The sequence below is a fragment of the Molothrus ater genome, chromosome 1 (genome assembly GCF_012460135.2).
Source record: "Molothrus ater isolate BHLD 08-10-18 breed brown headed cowbird chromosome 1, BPBGC_Mater_1.1, whole genome shotgun sequence".
Taxonomy (NCBI): Eukaryota; Metazoa; Chordata; class Aves; order Passeriformes; family Icteridae; genus Molothrus; species Molothrus ater.
Genome location: NC_050478.2, coordinates 62,195,144 through 62,212,970, shown reverse-complemented (window position 1 = coordinate 62,212,970; position 17,827 = coordinate 62,195,144). Strand labels below are relative to the sequence as shown.

General features: G+C 40.7%; 1 protein-coding gene across 1 annotated transcript in view; it reads right to left on the bottom strand.

The window, feature by feature from the left end:
- Positions 1-1,251: 1,251 nt before the first annotated feature.
- The window catches only part of MBOAT1 (membrane bound O-acyltransferase domain containing 1), a 56,673-nt gene continuing 40,097 nt past the window's right edge, over positions 1,252-17,827 (bottom strand). Inside the window, exons 7-13 of the mRNA XM_036378925.2 lie at positions 15,009-15,192; positions 13,204-13,396; positions 10,392-10,495; positions 7,571-7,635; positions 6,106-6,238; positions 4,839-4,990; positions 1,252-3,084 (exon numbers count right to left, since the gene is read on the bottom strand). Of these exons, the coding sequence (XP_036234818.1) occupies positions 2,952-3,084; positions 4,839-4,990; positions 6,106-6,238; positions 7,571-7,635; positions 10,392-10,495; positions 13,204-13,396; positions 15,009-15,192 (964 nt within the window). The 3' untranslated portion in view covers positions 1,252-2,951. The remainder of the gene's footprint in view (positions 3,085-4,838; positions 4,991-6,105; positions 6,239-7,570; positions 7,636-10,391; positions 10,496-13,203; positions 13,397-15,008; positions 15,193-17,827) is intronic.

Here is a 17,827-nt window from a genome sequence, read left to right as displayed (position 1 = left end):
GTAGATGCACATTACTAGCACGAGTCTCCTCTAAAGAGTAGCATCTGTTTGCAGTCTTTCTATAAAACAAAATATCATCCCCCTGAGAAGAAGAAAAGGAGAGGAAGGCTCAACACACCAGATTGATCAAGGTAACCTCAAAGCTAACAGCCTTTTTTTTCAAAGGAATTTTTTACAGCCATTTATATCCACTCTGTGTTAGCTTTGCAGGACTGCCACATTTGGTTAGGTTTGCTGCCTAGTCCATAGTAACATAGTACAGCAAAGATTTTAGGTAATTTTCTTCTTTTCCATCCAGCTTTAAGACTAATTCAACCACCAAGTTTCCCTGCAAATGCCATGTTTCAAAAAGCCAGTTTCAATTTTGGCTCATGTAACATATGACATTAAATCTGTATGACTGGTTCTCTTTGATTCCCAGGGCACCTGTTTTCAGGGAGAGGTTCAGACTGAGAAGACAACATGACAGGAGAGTAACAGTTTTCTCACTAGCCCAGACTAATTCATCACATTATAGGAGCTGAAACTACAACATCAGTCAATGGCATTTTACATATAAGCAAGTTTCACCTGGGGAAACACTAGAAGAGAAACCCCTCTGGTCATACCTGGCTTCTCTTGAATGTGCACAGCTCAGGAAGAACTACAGAACAGGGAACGAGCTGTGCAGGCAGATCTCAGGCACAGAGCAGCAGGTACAGACCCCCAAACCCCTTTGAGAGCACTCTTTTTCCAAAGCAGGTGCTAAGGCCAACCTGCTGGGAACATTTGCCTTCCTCACTTTTGCCAAAGCCCAGCATTGATGTGAATTTTGCTGGCTCTGGCAGAGCTCACACTGCTTCTTTTGTTTCTGAGAGGCAATTGCAGACTGGCTTCAGCCCACAGGATTCCAGGGCCAGCAGCACCCAACTCCCCATCTCTTTCTGGGGATGTGCCCTGGTTCCCTCCCACAGGATATAGGAATGGCACAATCAGACCTCAAGGGAAGTATTAAATGCCCAAAATGCAACTGAGGCTAGTGCCACAAGGAGAACACACACACCATGACAAAAAAAGACCAGCCAAGTTAAGGGCAAAGCTGCCATGAAAACAGACAGGGGTCACCTTGTCTCTGTTTCAGCAGGAGCAGGATGGAAAGCTCAGCTGCTGTAAAATCCAGCAGACCTGAACATCTTCCCTCAGAAGTGTGATTTCACCCACCCACTCACCCATTTTTCACATTAGACGTTAGTGATCAATAATGCCAGGCAGTGACACAAAGCAAATTGTTTATTCAGATCAATCTTTTAATCCCATCTTGCCCTTTAAAATAAATTAGCAAATAAACTCTTCCATGAACTATGCTGCAAATCATAATGTGGTCATGGGACAAAAAATTCCCATCGATGAAAAAAAAAATCACTTTTTTTGGAACTGGGTTGGTTTCATTGATTTGTTTCTCTCAAAACATGAGGATTCTGCAAAACTTTAATCTGACACAAAAATCAGAATGCAGGAAACAGCAGGTTCTTTCCTCAATCACACATTATTTAAATGTCGATAAAGTAATACCAATACATTAACAAGGGAACTGCTTCTACAAAATCCTGATAAAAACATTCCTGGAAAACATTTTAAAAAATGCTTCAGTTGGTTTTGATGTGTGGTACCAGTCTATTTTACTGGGTTAAGTGGATTTAAGAAAAAAAATTATAAAAAACCCTGACACAGCATTTTGCAGCAGGTTATCTCGATGCACAACAAGCGCTTAGGAATCAAGCCTCAAAACATCCGTGTAAGTCAAGAACTTTACAAGCAGGGAAACTTGCATCAACAGTTAAGTCAGATGTGAAGATCACACAAGGACTCAGTCTCGACTCTTGTGGTGATCACAATATTTTGTAGAGAATGATTTATTATGACAGTGATAATTACTGTTCAGGTTTCCTATTAGTGTTATCTGCTGGAATGTAACCCCTCCTTAAGATGGGATGTTTTTGAGTAGAACAGTCTGATCCACTAGAAAGCTTTTTCAGATTTAACCCATAACTGCAGGTTTTAAAACACTAACCCTATATGGCTCCTCATGCATTTTGATACCAAAAAGGAAGTGCTGCATCACTAAGACTACAAAGTAAGGCTGATGTAGCAATGAGCACCAGCTGTGTCATTAGAGAAGCACAACTCTACAGACCACAGGCTGTATGTCCCTTCTTTTACTCTAGATTTGAGTTCCCCCTTCTGCCTTTTGTTTTTCTTTTACTTGGCTTTAAATTTTGGCTTAGCCAGTTATCACTGCTCCCAGACATCGAATCCCAAAGGACTTGTCTTGCCCTCATCACCAGCAGGTGTCACATTGAAGGATGTGAAGTACCTTTGCTGCCCAGCTCAGGCTGCAGTCCCTGCTCCGCGGTTTTCCGGGGAAAGCCCCGCTCCCCCTTCCCCCTGCTGGGGCACGAGTTAGTGCCAGCACCTTGAGCAACCCCATGCCTGTAGTCTTCTAATTGCACCATCTCTCTCCACAACCAAGAGATGAAAAGTTTCCCCTGACAGCTGCCCACAGCACCAGGCTACCAGGCAGCTGGTCTAACATTTACTAGCTGCTTTCTGTCCCTCTCTCTAATCACAAGATTATTTGTTGATTAATAGTTGTGTGTTTCTGTAAAAGAGAAAAAATGTCTCTCTGTGAAAAAGTTTAAATATATAAAAACACTTCATAAAAATATTTATTATAAAAATTGAATGCCCCATGAGCCTGTAAACGTTGCCTGTAAAATCTCCATTAACTGGAATAATTTGAATTACAGTCATTCAGGCTCTTCTCTGCCCTCTCCAGTAAGATTTTAAGATAGCCAAGAGAAATGCCACTTGTCTTGTACTTTGATCCTCCTGCAACCCGTTTTTCTTCCTTTTTTTCTTGTTTACAATACAACAGATTGATTTCCCAATGCTGGCAGTTTTCTTTGGAGGCATCATTTGTCTTTGTTTTTAATAGAGTTCAGCATGGCCTGATTCTGAGCCCTTCTTACAGAGTGGGTTTGAGGTCTGACTGGTAACAGGAGCAACACCAGGATGCTTAGAATGTGCATGTGAAAATACACAGACCTGGGAACAAAAGCAGAAAGAATATTATATTTTTGTTGGGAAAAACAGTAATTCTGCAGCCCCAATATGCAGAATTTAGTGCTAAGGAATGAATGCAGGATGTATGAACCTGACCGAGAAAGCACAAAAATATACCCTTGAATTTCACACAGTCTTGGAATATGATGTCTGCTGGCATGGATGAAAATGCTGCTGTGGATGATAATGGGGCAAGGCAACCATCAGCAAACCCTAGAATCCAAAGTCTGACAGCTCAGATAAACCCATCTAATTCAACCCCAGACTTATTCAGCCCATCTCTCTTCTAATATTAGAATTTACAAGGCCAAGTTGTGAAGAAATATCACTCATGGTTCAAAAAGAATTTTAAAAAGTGACAGAAAGAAATAAATTCAACCAAAATGCTGAGACCTGAAATAAATCAAAACACTCAGCTTTTAACCGGCGAAGGTCAGGTAATGACGTTTACAGAAGGCTTGCATTTCTGAAGGTAACTGCTCAGAGATATCTGTATTTGGTATGTTTCTAAACATCAAATATTTTGATTTCAAATAATTCAGTATGCACAAGTTCAAAGAGAAATAAAAAAATACTTAAACCAAATAGATGAGGTTCTGGCAGCTAGGGGAAGATGATGATTGGGACCAGTATGGTCCAGCTGTTAAACATAGCAATGTACATTTCTGTGGTCTCATCTATGCTTCTTACCATAGTTTTTAATATCCTTGTAAGGTGCTTAAGACCACTGCTTGTGGTGTGAAGTGCTCCAAAAATTCATGCCCTAGTCCAAAAGCATAACATTTCCTTGCTTACAAGTCTCTAAGTTCAAATGTTAACTATGTTCAAAGTTAACCAGGGCAAAAGTCACCAGGGCAAAATTATTAAGAAATGAAGCTAAGAAAGATCTGGAGAAATTTTTACTCCATCATAAGTTTTCTGTGTTGAAATCAAATGTTTCAAGAAACAGGAATAGAAAATGTTGAAATTCAGCCTCCTGCAAACAGACAGCGGCTATCTTGACTACCAGCTTTGTGTATTTTATGTTGGAGGAGGGAATTGACTTTCTTCTTAACCAAAAGCTGTTACTCTATATTGACAGTAAAATGAAAGAAGAGTAAAGCCATGTAGTCCTGTTTCCCTTTTCTACTTATTTTCTCAATTTTTCTGTGTCAGCTTGGTTTTATTAGAGCACATTCAGTGTACTCTGCAACACCAGTGTTTTCCTTTTTTTAAGGAATCTTATTTTTAAGGAATCTGGGGAAGTACTCCCTTTGTAATAAGAGAAGCACACTTTCATAATGAAAAGCACACTGATTTCAAGGAGCACTGCTCTGCCAGGAGCCCTCCATATCTCCTGCTGATCCATCACACCTCCCCTTATACGCATTGAGCAGCTGGAAGCCTGGTCTTTGCTCAGCGCCTCCTTCCTTCTGCCAACTCACATTATTCTTAACCTCTTCAGCCTTGGCTCCTGCTAATGGTTGAGGCCCAGCTGTTTTGGAAATGGAAACCCAGTATATGAAATGTCGTGTAAGGACACAGAATGAGAAGAACAACCAAAGTGCTCTGCCTTGGCATTGTTATAATCTCATTACATTACAGGAGTGCAAAAGTCACCTCGTGTACTTTAGCAAGCATCCTGTCTGGGCTCCTTTCAAATTTGATGAAATGCTAACTGCCTTTCAGCGTGGTTTGGGTTATTTAACACAAGTCTGTGGCACCCTGGAGAGTAAAGTCAAGGGCAGAGGACTTACTTGTAGAACTTTATGGTGGGCTCCACAGCCAGCATGACGAATGGTGCAACAGTGTAGCACACAGCCAGCTGAGTGACCGCCCAGGTAACCACGTCGTAGGCTATCTTCAGAGGCACTGACGAGAGGAAGTAATGTCTGCAGTTGTTCCTTATCTGCAGGTCAGGAAAAAGTTAGCAGAAAATTATATAAACATTTCTTAGACAAAGCCACACAGACACACAGCAGTGCATGACTCTGTTTACCATCAGCATTAGTATCACAGGAAGGTTTATTCAGCAGTTACAAAGCACTGGGAGAGGAATACAGACGTGTATGGACTGGCATTTTCAAGATCTCACAGTCATCCAGTGGCAAACAGGGAAGTGGCCCCCAGCTTGTTCTGTCATAACCACAGGTGCAGACTCTCTCATTCTGGATGTCTGGTACAATATTCTTTGGGAGGGAAGCTGTTCCTCCCTCCTGACGTTCATTTCTTACTGGTTATTAACAGTAAATCAAAGTTACTTTAAATGAACAAGTAAGTGCTTATACCTACAGGTGTGTGCCATTCCCTAGAGATTTTAAGTTACTTTCACATCTTTGAAATCCTCATAATTGAGAGGCAAAGCAACCTGCTCTAGTGATACTGGTTAATACTGGTCACTAGTTTAAATCTCCTTTCAGATTAACCTGGTTATTTATCCACAGTCATCTCCAAAAGACAACAGTGGTGCTTCCCAGCCCTGCACAAGTGGCTGGTTCAGCCTGAAAGATCAGCAGTGATAAATTTAACAACAGTGAGACATGAACCCTATTCTGTCTTTGGTTAAAATAAGGCCCATAAACACAGATCTCATTTTACTGCATCAGTTGGATCCACACAAATTGTTCAAGTTTGGGCTCCTTGTGCAAGACTGGGCCCAGAGTTAATTACAAGCCAGCATACAGGCAACATGACCCAGCAGAAGTCTGGAATCCCACATGACCTTGAATCCCAAGCTAATTTGACTGCATAGACATAGCTGGTGGCACTCCTAACTATACATCCTGAAGCAACATTTCCTCTGACAGCCAGGGACAGAAGTGCATCATGTCCAGAATTGGTGCTGGTTATAACTGCTGGGTACTTAGCAATTAGCATAAATACAGAACAGAGTTTCAGGGAGCATCAAGGCTGCAAAGGCATGAAAGAGGGCTCACAGCAGGGACAAGCTGCTTGACCATGTGAGGGTGCAGCTGACAGCTGGATAGTGTCTAGCCTTAGAAGAGAACAATGAAAGGTACATACTGCTCTGGCTGCGAGTGTGATAAGGATTCCAGTGAGAAACGTAAAATAATATCCGGGATAGATACCATGCCACAGGGCCGAGAGGATAAATGTTAAAGCCGTAGGGTACCAGGGAGCTCTGTCATAGCAGACACTGCGAAAATGAAAACAAAACAGAAGAGGTTGAACAGTGGCCATTGTGCTTGAAATCCTTCTGTTTCTAAGGTCTTACTCTGTGTTTTTTTAGCTGTCTTATCTTGGTTTAGTCACAGGCTAAGGCATGAGACACTCTCCCTTCGTTTAAATGGAGGTTTAGATGGAATGAGGAAGCATGCTTAGATGCAAATGAGTTTACAAAGAGTGCCTGAACAAATATTTCTGGTGCTCAAAGCATTTTAATCAATAATGGAATAAAGGGCAGGCAAGACTTTGTTCACCTTTACATCTCTATCTGGAATCATACATTACCCTTCCAAACTCTGATGACAGATCAAGAGCAAGTTGAAAGACAAATAAATGTGACCCCACCCTTCACTCTAGTGACAGAGGTATTTTTAGGCACAGTTATCTGGCAGATGCTGGGAACAACAGGGAGTGCCGTAAACTATTGCAAAACAGGGGATTCCAGCTAACTTTAGCAGCAAAAATCTTACTCCCAAGATGCAAGGATAACAGTTCAAGAAAACAACACCCAGTCTATTTGGCTATCTGAAGTTTAAATCAAATGCTGTGCCCCACAGAAACAAGTCAAGATAATACATTTCTTACCAGGAACCATTTAAATAATGAAAAATAGTAGATATTGACTTTTAAGATGTATAGATTTACTTACAATAATTACAATAAATCTGTGCCTGCATTTCAGACACTATGTCGACAGTATGCTGAGCTTTAATCACACCAAAAAGTGAAATGCGTAATGAGACACAGTCCAATCTACAAAATTTGGACTTATGCTAGTATTTATAATACATGCCTTAACAGCCACAGGTTAAAACCAGATCCTCTCAGTGCTATAAGTATCTTCCCCATATCCTAAACAAGAACTGCCTGGCAAGCATCTTAGGGTAACTCCAAAGGAGACTACACTGGGGCTCTGAAGATTTTGACCTTATTTCTCATTGAATTTCTGGATCCCAGTGACACAGCAAGGCTCACCTCAGTGTGGGGAACATAACATAGCAAAGTAAAACGGTACAGGAAAGTTAATGGAGGGAAACAACAAAATGCTATTGCTTTCTATTATGGAAGTTTTGAACAGTTTGTTTATGACTTTGCTGCTCATAAATAAAATACGAGCATTTTACACTTGCAGCAATAAAACTTTACAGCACCAAATACCCTTGTATTGCACCAACTATTACAGACACAGGAAACAAAGGAAGAACAAGAGGCTTTATATTTATGAGAGCTACCAAGCAGCATTTTTCCAGGCCACAGTGAGCTTTTGGATCTCACAAGCATGTAACTGTTTCATTACTCTTACCGTTTCAGCCAGGCAGCTGTCTGAATGTTCCAGTTTTCAATGTACATTTTAAAACTTGTTGCAGTCTAAGAAAGAAATTCACATGAAATGTTAGCAATGAAGCCTGTAAAATACTACTTGCAATTTAAATTAGTGAGGAGGTACATGGAAAATATTAATTCTAGCAGCTAACTTTTATGATGACTGTGCCACAATCCATCATTATACTAATATGACTTGGGAGGGACATTAACTAGGCTGATGGCTCACTGCTAACACTTGGCACTTGCTCTAAAATCTCACTTTGTCTCATATAATTAAATACAGTGTTTGGTTACTTTTCAAATAATGGGCAATCTGAGAAGCTTTCTTGTTTTATATGCTTGGCCTTCCTTTCAGTTCATAAACAGCTTTATTTCTGGAAGAGATATCTTGCCACCCATTATGCAATCTGGACTTCCCTATGGTGGTACTAAAACAAAGTGTTATTTAAAAAAACCCCAAGCATTTATTATTATTTTTATTATTATTATTACTATTTAGAGAAGGAAGGGGGAAGACTGAAAAACATGGGCAAAAAAAATAGGACTAAATTTAGAAGCCAATTCTCAGCCCACCGCTAAGCTTGAGAAACCAGAGTGGACTCCAGTATCCTGGGAGAACTACCCATACCTCCTCCTCTGAGCTCCCCCAGCTTTAGGGACTGCTGGACTCTGTTGTTCAGCATCTGTTCCCCTACTGCTGATCAACTTCCCCTCCCAACTCCACCTTGGTCCCTCACCTGCTGGCAGAAACCTCCAAGGACACCCTGGCCAAGTGGGAACATGATTCAGTGACACCACAATATTATGCCATATCAGCTGAAGGCAAGGAATGGAAAAAATGACTGAAAAATGGATTAAGGGCAAGGGCTTCCAAGGGGAATGTGCAAATATCTTTCCACTTCCACACAGAATCCTTAAAGCTAGCATTTCATCCTCTGTTTTTAAAGAGTTAAAATGATTAACAATTCCTGCTGCAGCATTGCCACATTTTAATTGCATTACTGCACCACGAGAAGCCAAGAAAAACATAGTTTCTCTTCCAACTAATATTGTCACTCTCTTTTGGCCTCCTTTAAGTTCCCCTGTTACATTACCAAGAGAGGAAGTAGTTGCTGGCTGTCAAAACAAGCACGCTGCCAAGGCTTTCAAGTCCCTCACGTGGGCTTAGCCCCTGTCATGTTTTAAGGCCCACACAACCCCTTCCATGTGCTTATCTTCTCTACAGATCAGATAGTCACAATTAGCAGTCAAGTTCCCAGCTCTGAGGTAATTTTACACATGCAAGTGGCTATACCTGCTGAATATATAGACTGCATCTGTATACACTGTACAATAATACTTCAACTGCCAGCATTGCTGTTGGCACAAAAAGTGATGGTTCAAGGCTTAGCCAAAGCCATGGTCTCTGTAGGCTCTCTTTTTCTCATTGCAAACATGAAAAAAATCAGACAACACCCTATTTTATGCTCTTGGAAACAATTTCTGATCTCTTGCCCATGTGACCCGTAAAAGAAGTTTTGAGAGGCCATCAGTTCAGTGGGTAGAGAGGAGCAAAGGCTCCTTCATTTGGCTTGACTGAAGAGTACTGGCTGCATTTTACTTTCCTCTTTCAAACAGAAGCTGCCTCAGCCCATCAAAGAATCATCTCCTGCCCCAAAACTGAATCAGATACAGATTCAAGATCTCAGAGTGGTATCTAGGGTGTTGGTGTCATCAAGAAGTGTCAAGCATTTCTGGGCTGTGTATCCTGTACTCATCAAGGACTACACCGAGGATTAATCATGGTTAAAAAAGAAAAAGAGAAAGAATGTTGAAAAACAGGCAATGTATAATGAGACTTCCAATTTTGCCATCTTCAAGGAAGAATTACAGGGGTTATTTCATTTTTGAGAAGAGCTATTACAGTACATTCACTTAGTCACAGATTGTTCAGCAATAAAGCAATCAACTTATTTTTATCTGTGATTACTTTTAAAATCACAACTAGAGAATTACAGAGGGAGGCTTCTCCTATTTCTAAAAAAGAAGCCTTTAGAAAGCAGTTGCAGACACACAAATATTTCCACATCTCACTGGCACTCACAAAATATTCTTCAGGGCAAACAAATTATATGGGTCATCTTTTGCATTAGAGACACAAACATGAATAGTTTTCAAAAGGCTAATGGATCTTAAAAGTATGCAGCAGTCACAAGGAAGGAGTAAGAGATGTTTTGAGCAACAGTGTGGCTCCCAGCATGGTGTTCTAAGGCCAGCACCCACCTAAGCTTTGTGTGCCCCTGTCAGCTCCCACTCAGGTTGCTTGGTTTGTACCTGTTATGTCTCCTACCCTTGCTTTTCTCCATGTACCAGAGGCAGTTCTGCCCTTGCACGTGTCTGTGCCACTTGTGGCAGCCTCTTTCACTACCACCACTCATCTCAACTGGGCTACAAAAGTGAAAGATTGTTAGAAGTAAATAAACAGAACACTCCACAGATGGTGAAGAATCATAGCTGCGAACAATTTACTGACCCACTGAGCTCAGCCTCAATCTACAGTAATTGACTGTTCATTTATTAAATATCTGATAACATTATTTTTAGCCCTCACAAAACTATTTAGAAGTACAACCTGAATACAGAGCATGAGGTAGCCTGTATGACAGATGCATTTTATCTGTCCAACAGATAAAATACAAAACCTCTTCGTGCTAAAGAGGAGCAGCCTGGTAGCATAGATTTCCTTTCAGTAAAGCCTTTACCCATTACCATGCTCATTTCTGTATAATTATGCCAATGCAGCCACTCCTTTATCTCACCTCAATGTTCCAGATATTCAAATTGGACAACAGGTCCCAGCGGAAAGTGCCTTTCTCATCAACTCCACTGAATCCATAACCAGCTGCATTGTTGACTGCATCTGCTGCAATGTCAAAGCAAAACAGGTCAAAATCAGACTGCTGGAAGAGACATGTTTTCTTACAAGTCAGTATGGCACTAAACAAACATTCAAGCCAGCTTTGTAGGATTTAGCAACCTCTCTTCCTAGGAGAAGCTTCTTCTTTGCAAAAGGGCATTACTATAAGACTACACAATAGTAATTTCCTCAAGAGGAAAGACTAGCTACTCCTTGTGCAGAAGAAATAAAATAATAAAAAACCAACTAATATAAATCACTTTTCCTATTATTTTTCCTTTATTATCATCCGAGACAGATATTACTATAAAATGAATGAGCAATTTTCTCAAAAGGGCATCTGGATGTCACAGCATTTTCCAGAATTCAAAAAAAAAACTTAATATCTCAAAGACATGCTTATTATTTCCATTAAGAGTTCCAACGTGGCTATGTTAATTAAGACTGTCATTCAGAATTCTACAGACAAAGCCTTTTCCTAATCCTCTTGCCAAGTGCCTCATAAAGTGCCTCAACATCTCTATGAACCAAATATTGAGTAACTTCAGTTACACATGTAGCTACCTTAAAGCAAGTAAAATCTTGGATAAGAGTAGGCATTACACACTGATGCACTCTTGTCAACCACCTCCTCTCTCAGAGTGCCTGGGAATCACCTCATCACTGGGTCTCAAGATTCTGATTTCAATGTGCCCCTGCTAGAAATACCTACTTGGAGTACTAAGAAAACAGAAGGGAGAATTCATTATTGTCTCCGGATCACTAGTGTTGCAGCCAACACTGAGGATCATAGCAAAAAAAAACGGGAAGCGCAAATACAGGTTAGGCTTTTCCTTCCAGGTCATTTACAAAATACAAGCCCGGTTATTCTTTAAAAAGGCCAGCATTTCTTCCCCAAGATTTTACTTTGTAAATGCTGTGAGTACAGGCACAAACTCATGGAGAAGCCCTAGTGCACAAAACTAGGGAGGAAACCTAACTACAAGCAACAAGAGTAACAATAAATAAATAAACAAGCAACCTTCTCTAACCTGAAACTTTCTGTTTTGTTTTCCACTTTCCTAAATGAGAGAGATTTTATTGATGAAAAGAAAGCTCTCCATGTTTTTAATTTTCTCCCTGTTTAAAAAACACTCAAACAATGAACAACAACCCTGCCTGAAGCTGGCCCAGAGGATTCTGCCCAGTCTCAGAGACTGGAGCTGCACATAACCATCCTCCCAAAGCAGTGCACTCCTGGATTTGCTCCTCCTTGCTCCAAGGGTAGCAGGGACAAAATAATTAGTGTTTCTCGGCCAAAACCAAGAAAGCAAGAATCATGGGATGAGCAATAATTATATAGCATCCCCCTTGGCCATTTGCTTCCCAGGCTGCTGTCTGCAGAGCACGGTGAGAAGCACAGGAAAGTCGCAACTGTGTGCCCTCAAGCTGCTCACGAACAGGAATCCTCCCAAGCTCCGCCGAGCTTCGCTTCCCTGCAGCCTGCAACAGCTCGGGCTGTGCATGGCTTTCACAGCTGCTTGCTTGGAGGCACTCGGACCCAAAGTGGTTTCAGTGGCAGCTGGGAGTTCGGTTTGCAGCCGTGTTCCCAGAGCTATCCCAGCGAGAAGCGGAATTTTCTTTCCATGGATCTGGGTGGTGCAGCTCCCACACAATAGCGCGCCTGTCCTGTCCTGAGGACGGGAAGCATTTCTCGGCCCGTTTCAGCAGGGCTTTTGTAATGCCCTGGGCCATGCCACCGGGAGCAAAACTGGGAAAGGATAAAAAAAGGATAAAGTGCCTGCTGTTCTGCTGCCTGGATTTGGGATGTGAATAGATGAGGCCTCACCCTCCGCTATGCAATGCATACTTTTCTGCTAACTGCCTCATTTGTAAGACGTTTCTAGAGCCTCTGCAGCCTGCTCTTGTCACAAATGCAAGTTCAGTTTATTTCTTTTATAATGGCCTTCCAGTTAACTATAATGCCAGAAAAAATGGAGGCAACAATTTAACATTGGATCCCACAAAAGTAAGTTTGTGAGCAAGCCATTCTTTATCTCAAAGCCTTTCCCATCCTACACAAGCCAGTCCTGGCTGCCTTCCCTGAATCTGACAGTTTTATTCCCAGCAGTTTAATCACAGCCTTGCAATGAATCTCCCTGCCTATTTCCAGCTCAGTGACACCCTGCTCAGCCTCAAGGTATGCACATTCCTTGCTGGACTTCCAGGATCTCCCCTACACACAATGTCTTGTAATACCAGCAAAAAATCCTGGAGATTTTCAGCTTGGCCTGAAGGATTTGACTCCTCACACATAGATGGTGAAACATGACTTGTAAAAGATGAAGGTAAAATGCAAAAATATTATTTTGACCACCAGTCTGACTGGCTCTTAAAAAAATTTGCTTCCCTCTTCAGTTACTTTTTCTCTCCCTTTTCCTTGCAGACATTTTGGTCCTTCCCAACACTTCCTTTGCTCCCCACAGTTCTCCAATTTTTTCTCTGGACTGCTCAAAGCCAAGGTGTATACAGGACCCCACTGTGCTTTAGAGGCAAGGCCTAGCATCAGCCTCCCAACAAGCACAGGATCCACTGCTTAAAGGAACACATCTCCCACATGAACTACAGGTCTAGGGACAATTTTATTTCCCCCCCCCATCCCAGCTTTCAGACCTCCTCCCCCATTTAGGAACTTATTTGCTACACACAAAAGTACATAATGTAGCCAGACTTACCCAACGTCCATGCAAAATAATACTTTGGTTTTGCTGCCTGTGTTACAACATACAGGTAACCAAGTCTTGACAAGAAGGGAGTTTTATCAAGAAATTCGTCATCAATAATATATGCCATAGGAAAGTTCTTGGTAAGTGTCAAGAATAAAATGAGAGATACTAGTGTGATACACAGCTTGTACATCACTGCTCCCTAAAAAAGCACAAACAATGAAACATGCATTAGAAACATTTGTTTAAGGGGAAGAACAAGGCACTGCTCATGACATACAAAAACAATGGGCTTCAAGAACCATTAAAGTTACCAGTGACAAAGTTGATACTAATTAATTTAGAAGAGGTGACCAAGAGAAGGCCAGAGTCACAGGCTCTAGTTTAATTTGGTTTACTGAACTACCTGTAGATAGGTAGGACAATCACAAGTCAAAGTCAGTGAGGAACTTCATGACAGACTCTACATCAGTGTGCGGAGATTCTAAAATGGGAAAGGAAGCAAATCAAGCCCCACAGTGGAAAGCAGAAATCTTCTCTAAATGTACTGTCCCCTCCTGGAACTAAAGACTGGATTCCTCCTGGAAGCAAAAATCACTGATATTCTGTGCAACAGTAGGTCTTACTACCCAGCTACCACCCAGAAGACTTGCTAAAAAATCACTTGTCCAAAAAGCATTGTGTTGTTACAGCACACTTGTACCCACAATACAGGGTATGTGCTCTGCCACATGTTTTCTATTCCAGCTCCCTAGCTTCCTACACACCATTATTGACAATCATTGCAGTACTTCAAAGCTTGTTTGCAAATACACACCATGGATAAACCCTTCTTGATCCAGCTGTAATTAAAAAGTAATCTGGCACTTGGATACCATGTGAAAATTGACTCATGTTCTCAAAAGGCTAATAAAAATGAAATATACTATTAAAACAACCATGTATTTTGCTTATCCTTTTGACTTTTGATCTATTTTTATATATTCTCCATATTCTGGAATAAAGTAATGTGAAAATTTTTTTTAACACAGATTTCAATACTCTCTCCTGACTTGCATCCTCCACAATATAGACCTTATTCTGACCTCAGTCAGACTAATGTAAATCAGAACTAACACCACTAGGGTCAGTAGAATGACAGCTGTGTGCAACAGGAATCATTATACAAAAGCACATGATCAACTTCAGAGGAGACATTCTGCACACACACAAAGTTACACTTTCAGTGTCACCTTAAGAGAGAAAATCTGGACCTCATGCTATGCTATCCTGCTTTACAAAAAGGCTATTTTCTAAGAATATTTTAAGTAATGTTAAAAAAATATATAAAACCAGATCAGTGTTAAAACTAGGTGAAAAAATTACCTCTTGAGTCCTCTTAAAGTGTATTCTTGCAAAGCACCTGGACAGGCTACAGTTTCTGATTATCAGTGATTCATGTACTTCTAACATCTCCTGCACTGTGGGGGAGATTTGACTTTTTTTTGTTTTTCTGACATTTCCTCTTCTGTCTGGAGCTGAGCTGCAACTTGTCATTGTCAGAACCTGCAGTCCATTCCCATTGTTGCACAAAGAACACCCATTAACAACTGACCCTTTTTTGCATGCCAAACCCATTTGGCAAATTCGCCAGCCCCTTCACCCCTGACCTTGTGATAAAAGCAGCAGCCACTGGCAGAAAAAAACTCACTGTAACCTTTACTGGAAAGATAACCCAAAACTGGTTTTTCTTCTTAGCTTTTAATTATGAGAATCATGTACAAAGCTGTAATTTCCTGCCCCCTGCAATCAATCTTTGTCATTTTAAAACTTACAGTTGGAGAAGGATCAGGAAGTCTGTCATAACCCTTCTGCTTCCAGTTCACTTCTAACAGTTTCATGTGCACATGCCTCCCTTCAATGAAGGCAATATAGTCCTTGTAATTGCTGCAAGGCCCTGCTATGATGCTCATAAAATTGAGGAGATAACTTAAATACTCCAGTAAAGAAGGTCTTGACCTGTGAAAAATCAGCCACACACAACAGAGCAAATTAAAAAAAAAAACAAACCCAAAACAGGGTAAAACATATCAAAAGCTTCCACCAACGTTTTTTGTCGCACTGTCTGCCTCAGTCCTAACCTCACTCCTACCCGTTTCCCCCCAGCTGAAAGCTCTCTAGGTCTGTTCTGGGGAAGATAAAACACAGCCTGTCATAGTCTGATGATGTCTGGTAGATGGCAGCCAGAGCAAAGGTAATGTCAAAGTGCTTAAACTACAGGTGAACTAATGCTAGTGATTTTAAAAGTTGTAATCTTAGAAACTTTTTAGCTAAAAACAGTAATAAATTTGTCCATTTTGGACAGGTCAGCAGTACCAGGAGTGAGAAGCTGGTTATTGGTTTTGGACATCTGTCCAGGATATCAGGGACCATACTGCCTTGTTATAGAAACCACAAGGCAGGGAGTCTCTAAAACCAGGGCTCGCAGTCCTGGGAGGAGCCTTTACCCTCCCTTTAGTTCAGCCTTTCAAAAAATGGGAAGTGTCACGTGAGACATACAGGAAGAGAAGCACTCTCTCCTACTGTTCAAATAAAGGAAGTAATTGCCTGTATTGCATCATGAACAGGAAAAGGAACTAAGGGGGGGGGGGTGGGGGGGGAACATATCAATTGAAAGATGGCTGAAGATGAAAGTCATATTAATTTTTTTCCATTTTGCAAGTGCATAGCCCACAAGTTCCTTCTGGTGCTGTACATCTGATGTAAAATTAAGAAGATCCACTACCTTTGCTACAGATCATTACAATGCAAAGGCCTCTCAGCAATAGTGTAATTCGTAAATTGTTAGGCTCAAGGTTTTTATGTGGCAGAAAATGCCAACATCTAAACTGTGCACTGTGTTCTGCACTGCATTAGAGTGAGTGCTCTCCACAAATGTCCTAATTGTTACCATTCAAGTAATCATGGAGGCCTCAGATGAGAACACAAACTTGGGCACAGTGCTTGAGGGCTCTCCTGCCCAAGACACAGATGGACACGCATAACCAAAACACACTTAAAATTCTTTAAGACTAAAACAAATCTCTAGCAGAAAAACTAAGCAACAGTTAAACATTTTCTGTTGCCTACTTCTATTCTGAAGTGGAATTAGTTTGAATAAACAGTTAGATTAGCAAGGATTTTCTGCATTCACCCTAGTGGTAATTGTAGATATTAGTGCCTGAATGGTATGTTCTCTGGTGAAAGCATTTCACAGAAAGATGGAGCAAACAATTGGGGTAAGAGTCATCTTTCTGTCCTGCAAAAAGAGGTCCATGGTGTGGGCTTCCTAGCTCTACAGTAAGATTAAAAATAAAGTCAGTTTCAACTTGGGTTCTGCACATGGTTGGGTGGGGAGACATGAGCAATGCACAAAGGAATGTACAGAGGATGAGTGAGAAACAAAAACAGACCAAGAACAGGAGGGAAGACAAAAGGCTGTATTACCAAAGGGGATTTAAAACTCTTCAGTTATGACTTGTCTGCCACTGACACTTTAACTATTGGCATCTTCTTTTCTATTATGAACTCATCTACTGTACAAGAAAAAAAACCAAGCGTGTTTAGTGAGAATTTGACTAGAATTAAGGGCCAAGTGCAGTTAGAAATTATGCTGTGAGCTTTAAAAATAGACACTATGGGGTCACAGCTACCTACAAGAGTTTTGCTTTTCAAGAAATTACTCCCTTTCTGAAGTACGTAGGCAGATTTTTTGATGGCTGAATCTTCTGCCTTGGAAATTAAGGAAATAATTTCCTTGGCCATAACAAACATATCATGGTGAAAAATAGTTATGGTTCTAAGAGTAATTCTGTAATGTTAATTCTTCATTGAAAACAAAAGCAAACAAACAAAAAAAAACCAACAACAACAACAAAACACTTACAAATTCAACTCCATGTTGCATTTTTATTGAGAGACAAACTAGGAAAAAAAGGGTGCTCAAAGAAGTGCTCTCTCCATATAAAAAATTAGAAGTTACATAACGTGGAGACCTAGGAGTATTAACATTATGGAGGGAGACCAAAAAAAATAAAATCCAGCATTCAGAAATTATGGCAAAGGAAAGCGGCACTTGAACTGTCAGACTCAAACCAAAATGGACTTTTTACTATGCAGTGGATTGTTGACAGGGGAGGAGTAATTACTTGGAAAAAGAGCACATCACAGATCAGATGAAGATAACAGCCAAAAAGTCTGTATAGCACAGTCTTTGCCTGAATTTAAAAGAGTTAATACAGCAAATACTTGTTCTGTTGCACGTGGAGTATATATTTAAGTATAATTATGAGACATTGCCAAGTACTTCAGTGCTTTACTGACCAGCACATGTGATAAAGGCAGAGGTCCTGAACTGAAGAAAAAAAAAGGAATATGAGAGAGAAGGTATGTTTGTTTTAAGGAGGGTAATGAAAGCAGCATTACAAGAAAAAACTTCCCAAGCAAATAGAAAAAGCATGTAGGACTTTTGGTGTCTCATGGACTGGAAAGTAGCAGGAAACATTTCTATGGCTGGGCCACTATGTTGTCCCTGACACTGTAATGAAAAAAAAAAAAAGAAACCCAAACAAAATAACAAATAACGGACAACCTAAACAGTCAACTTCTTTGGCAG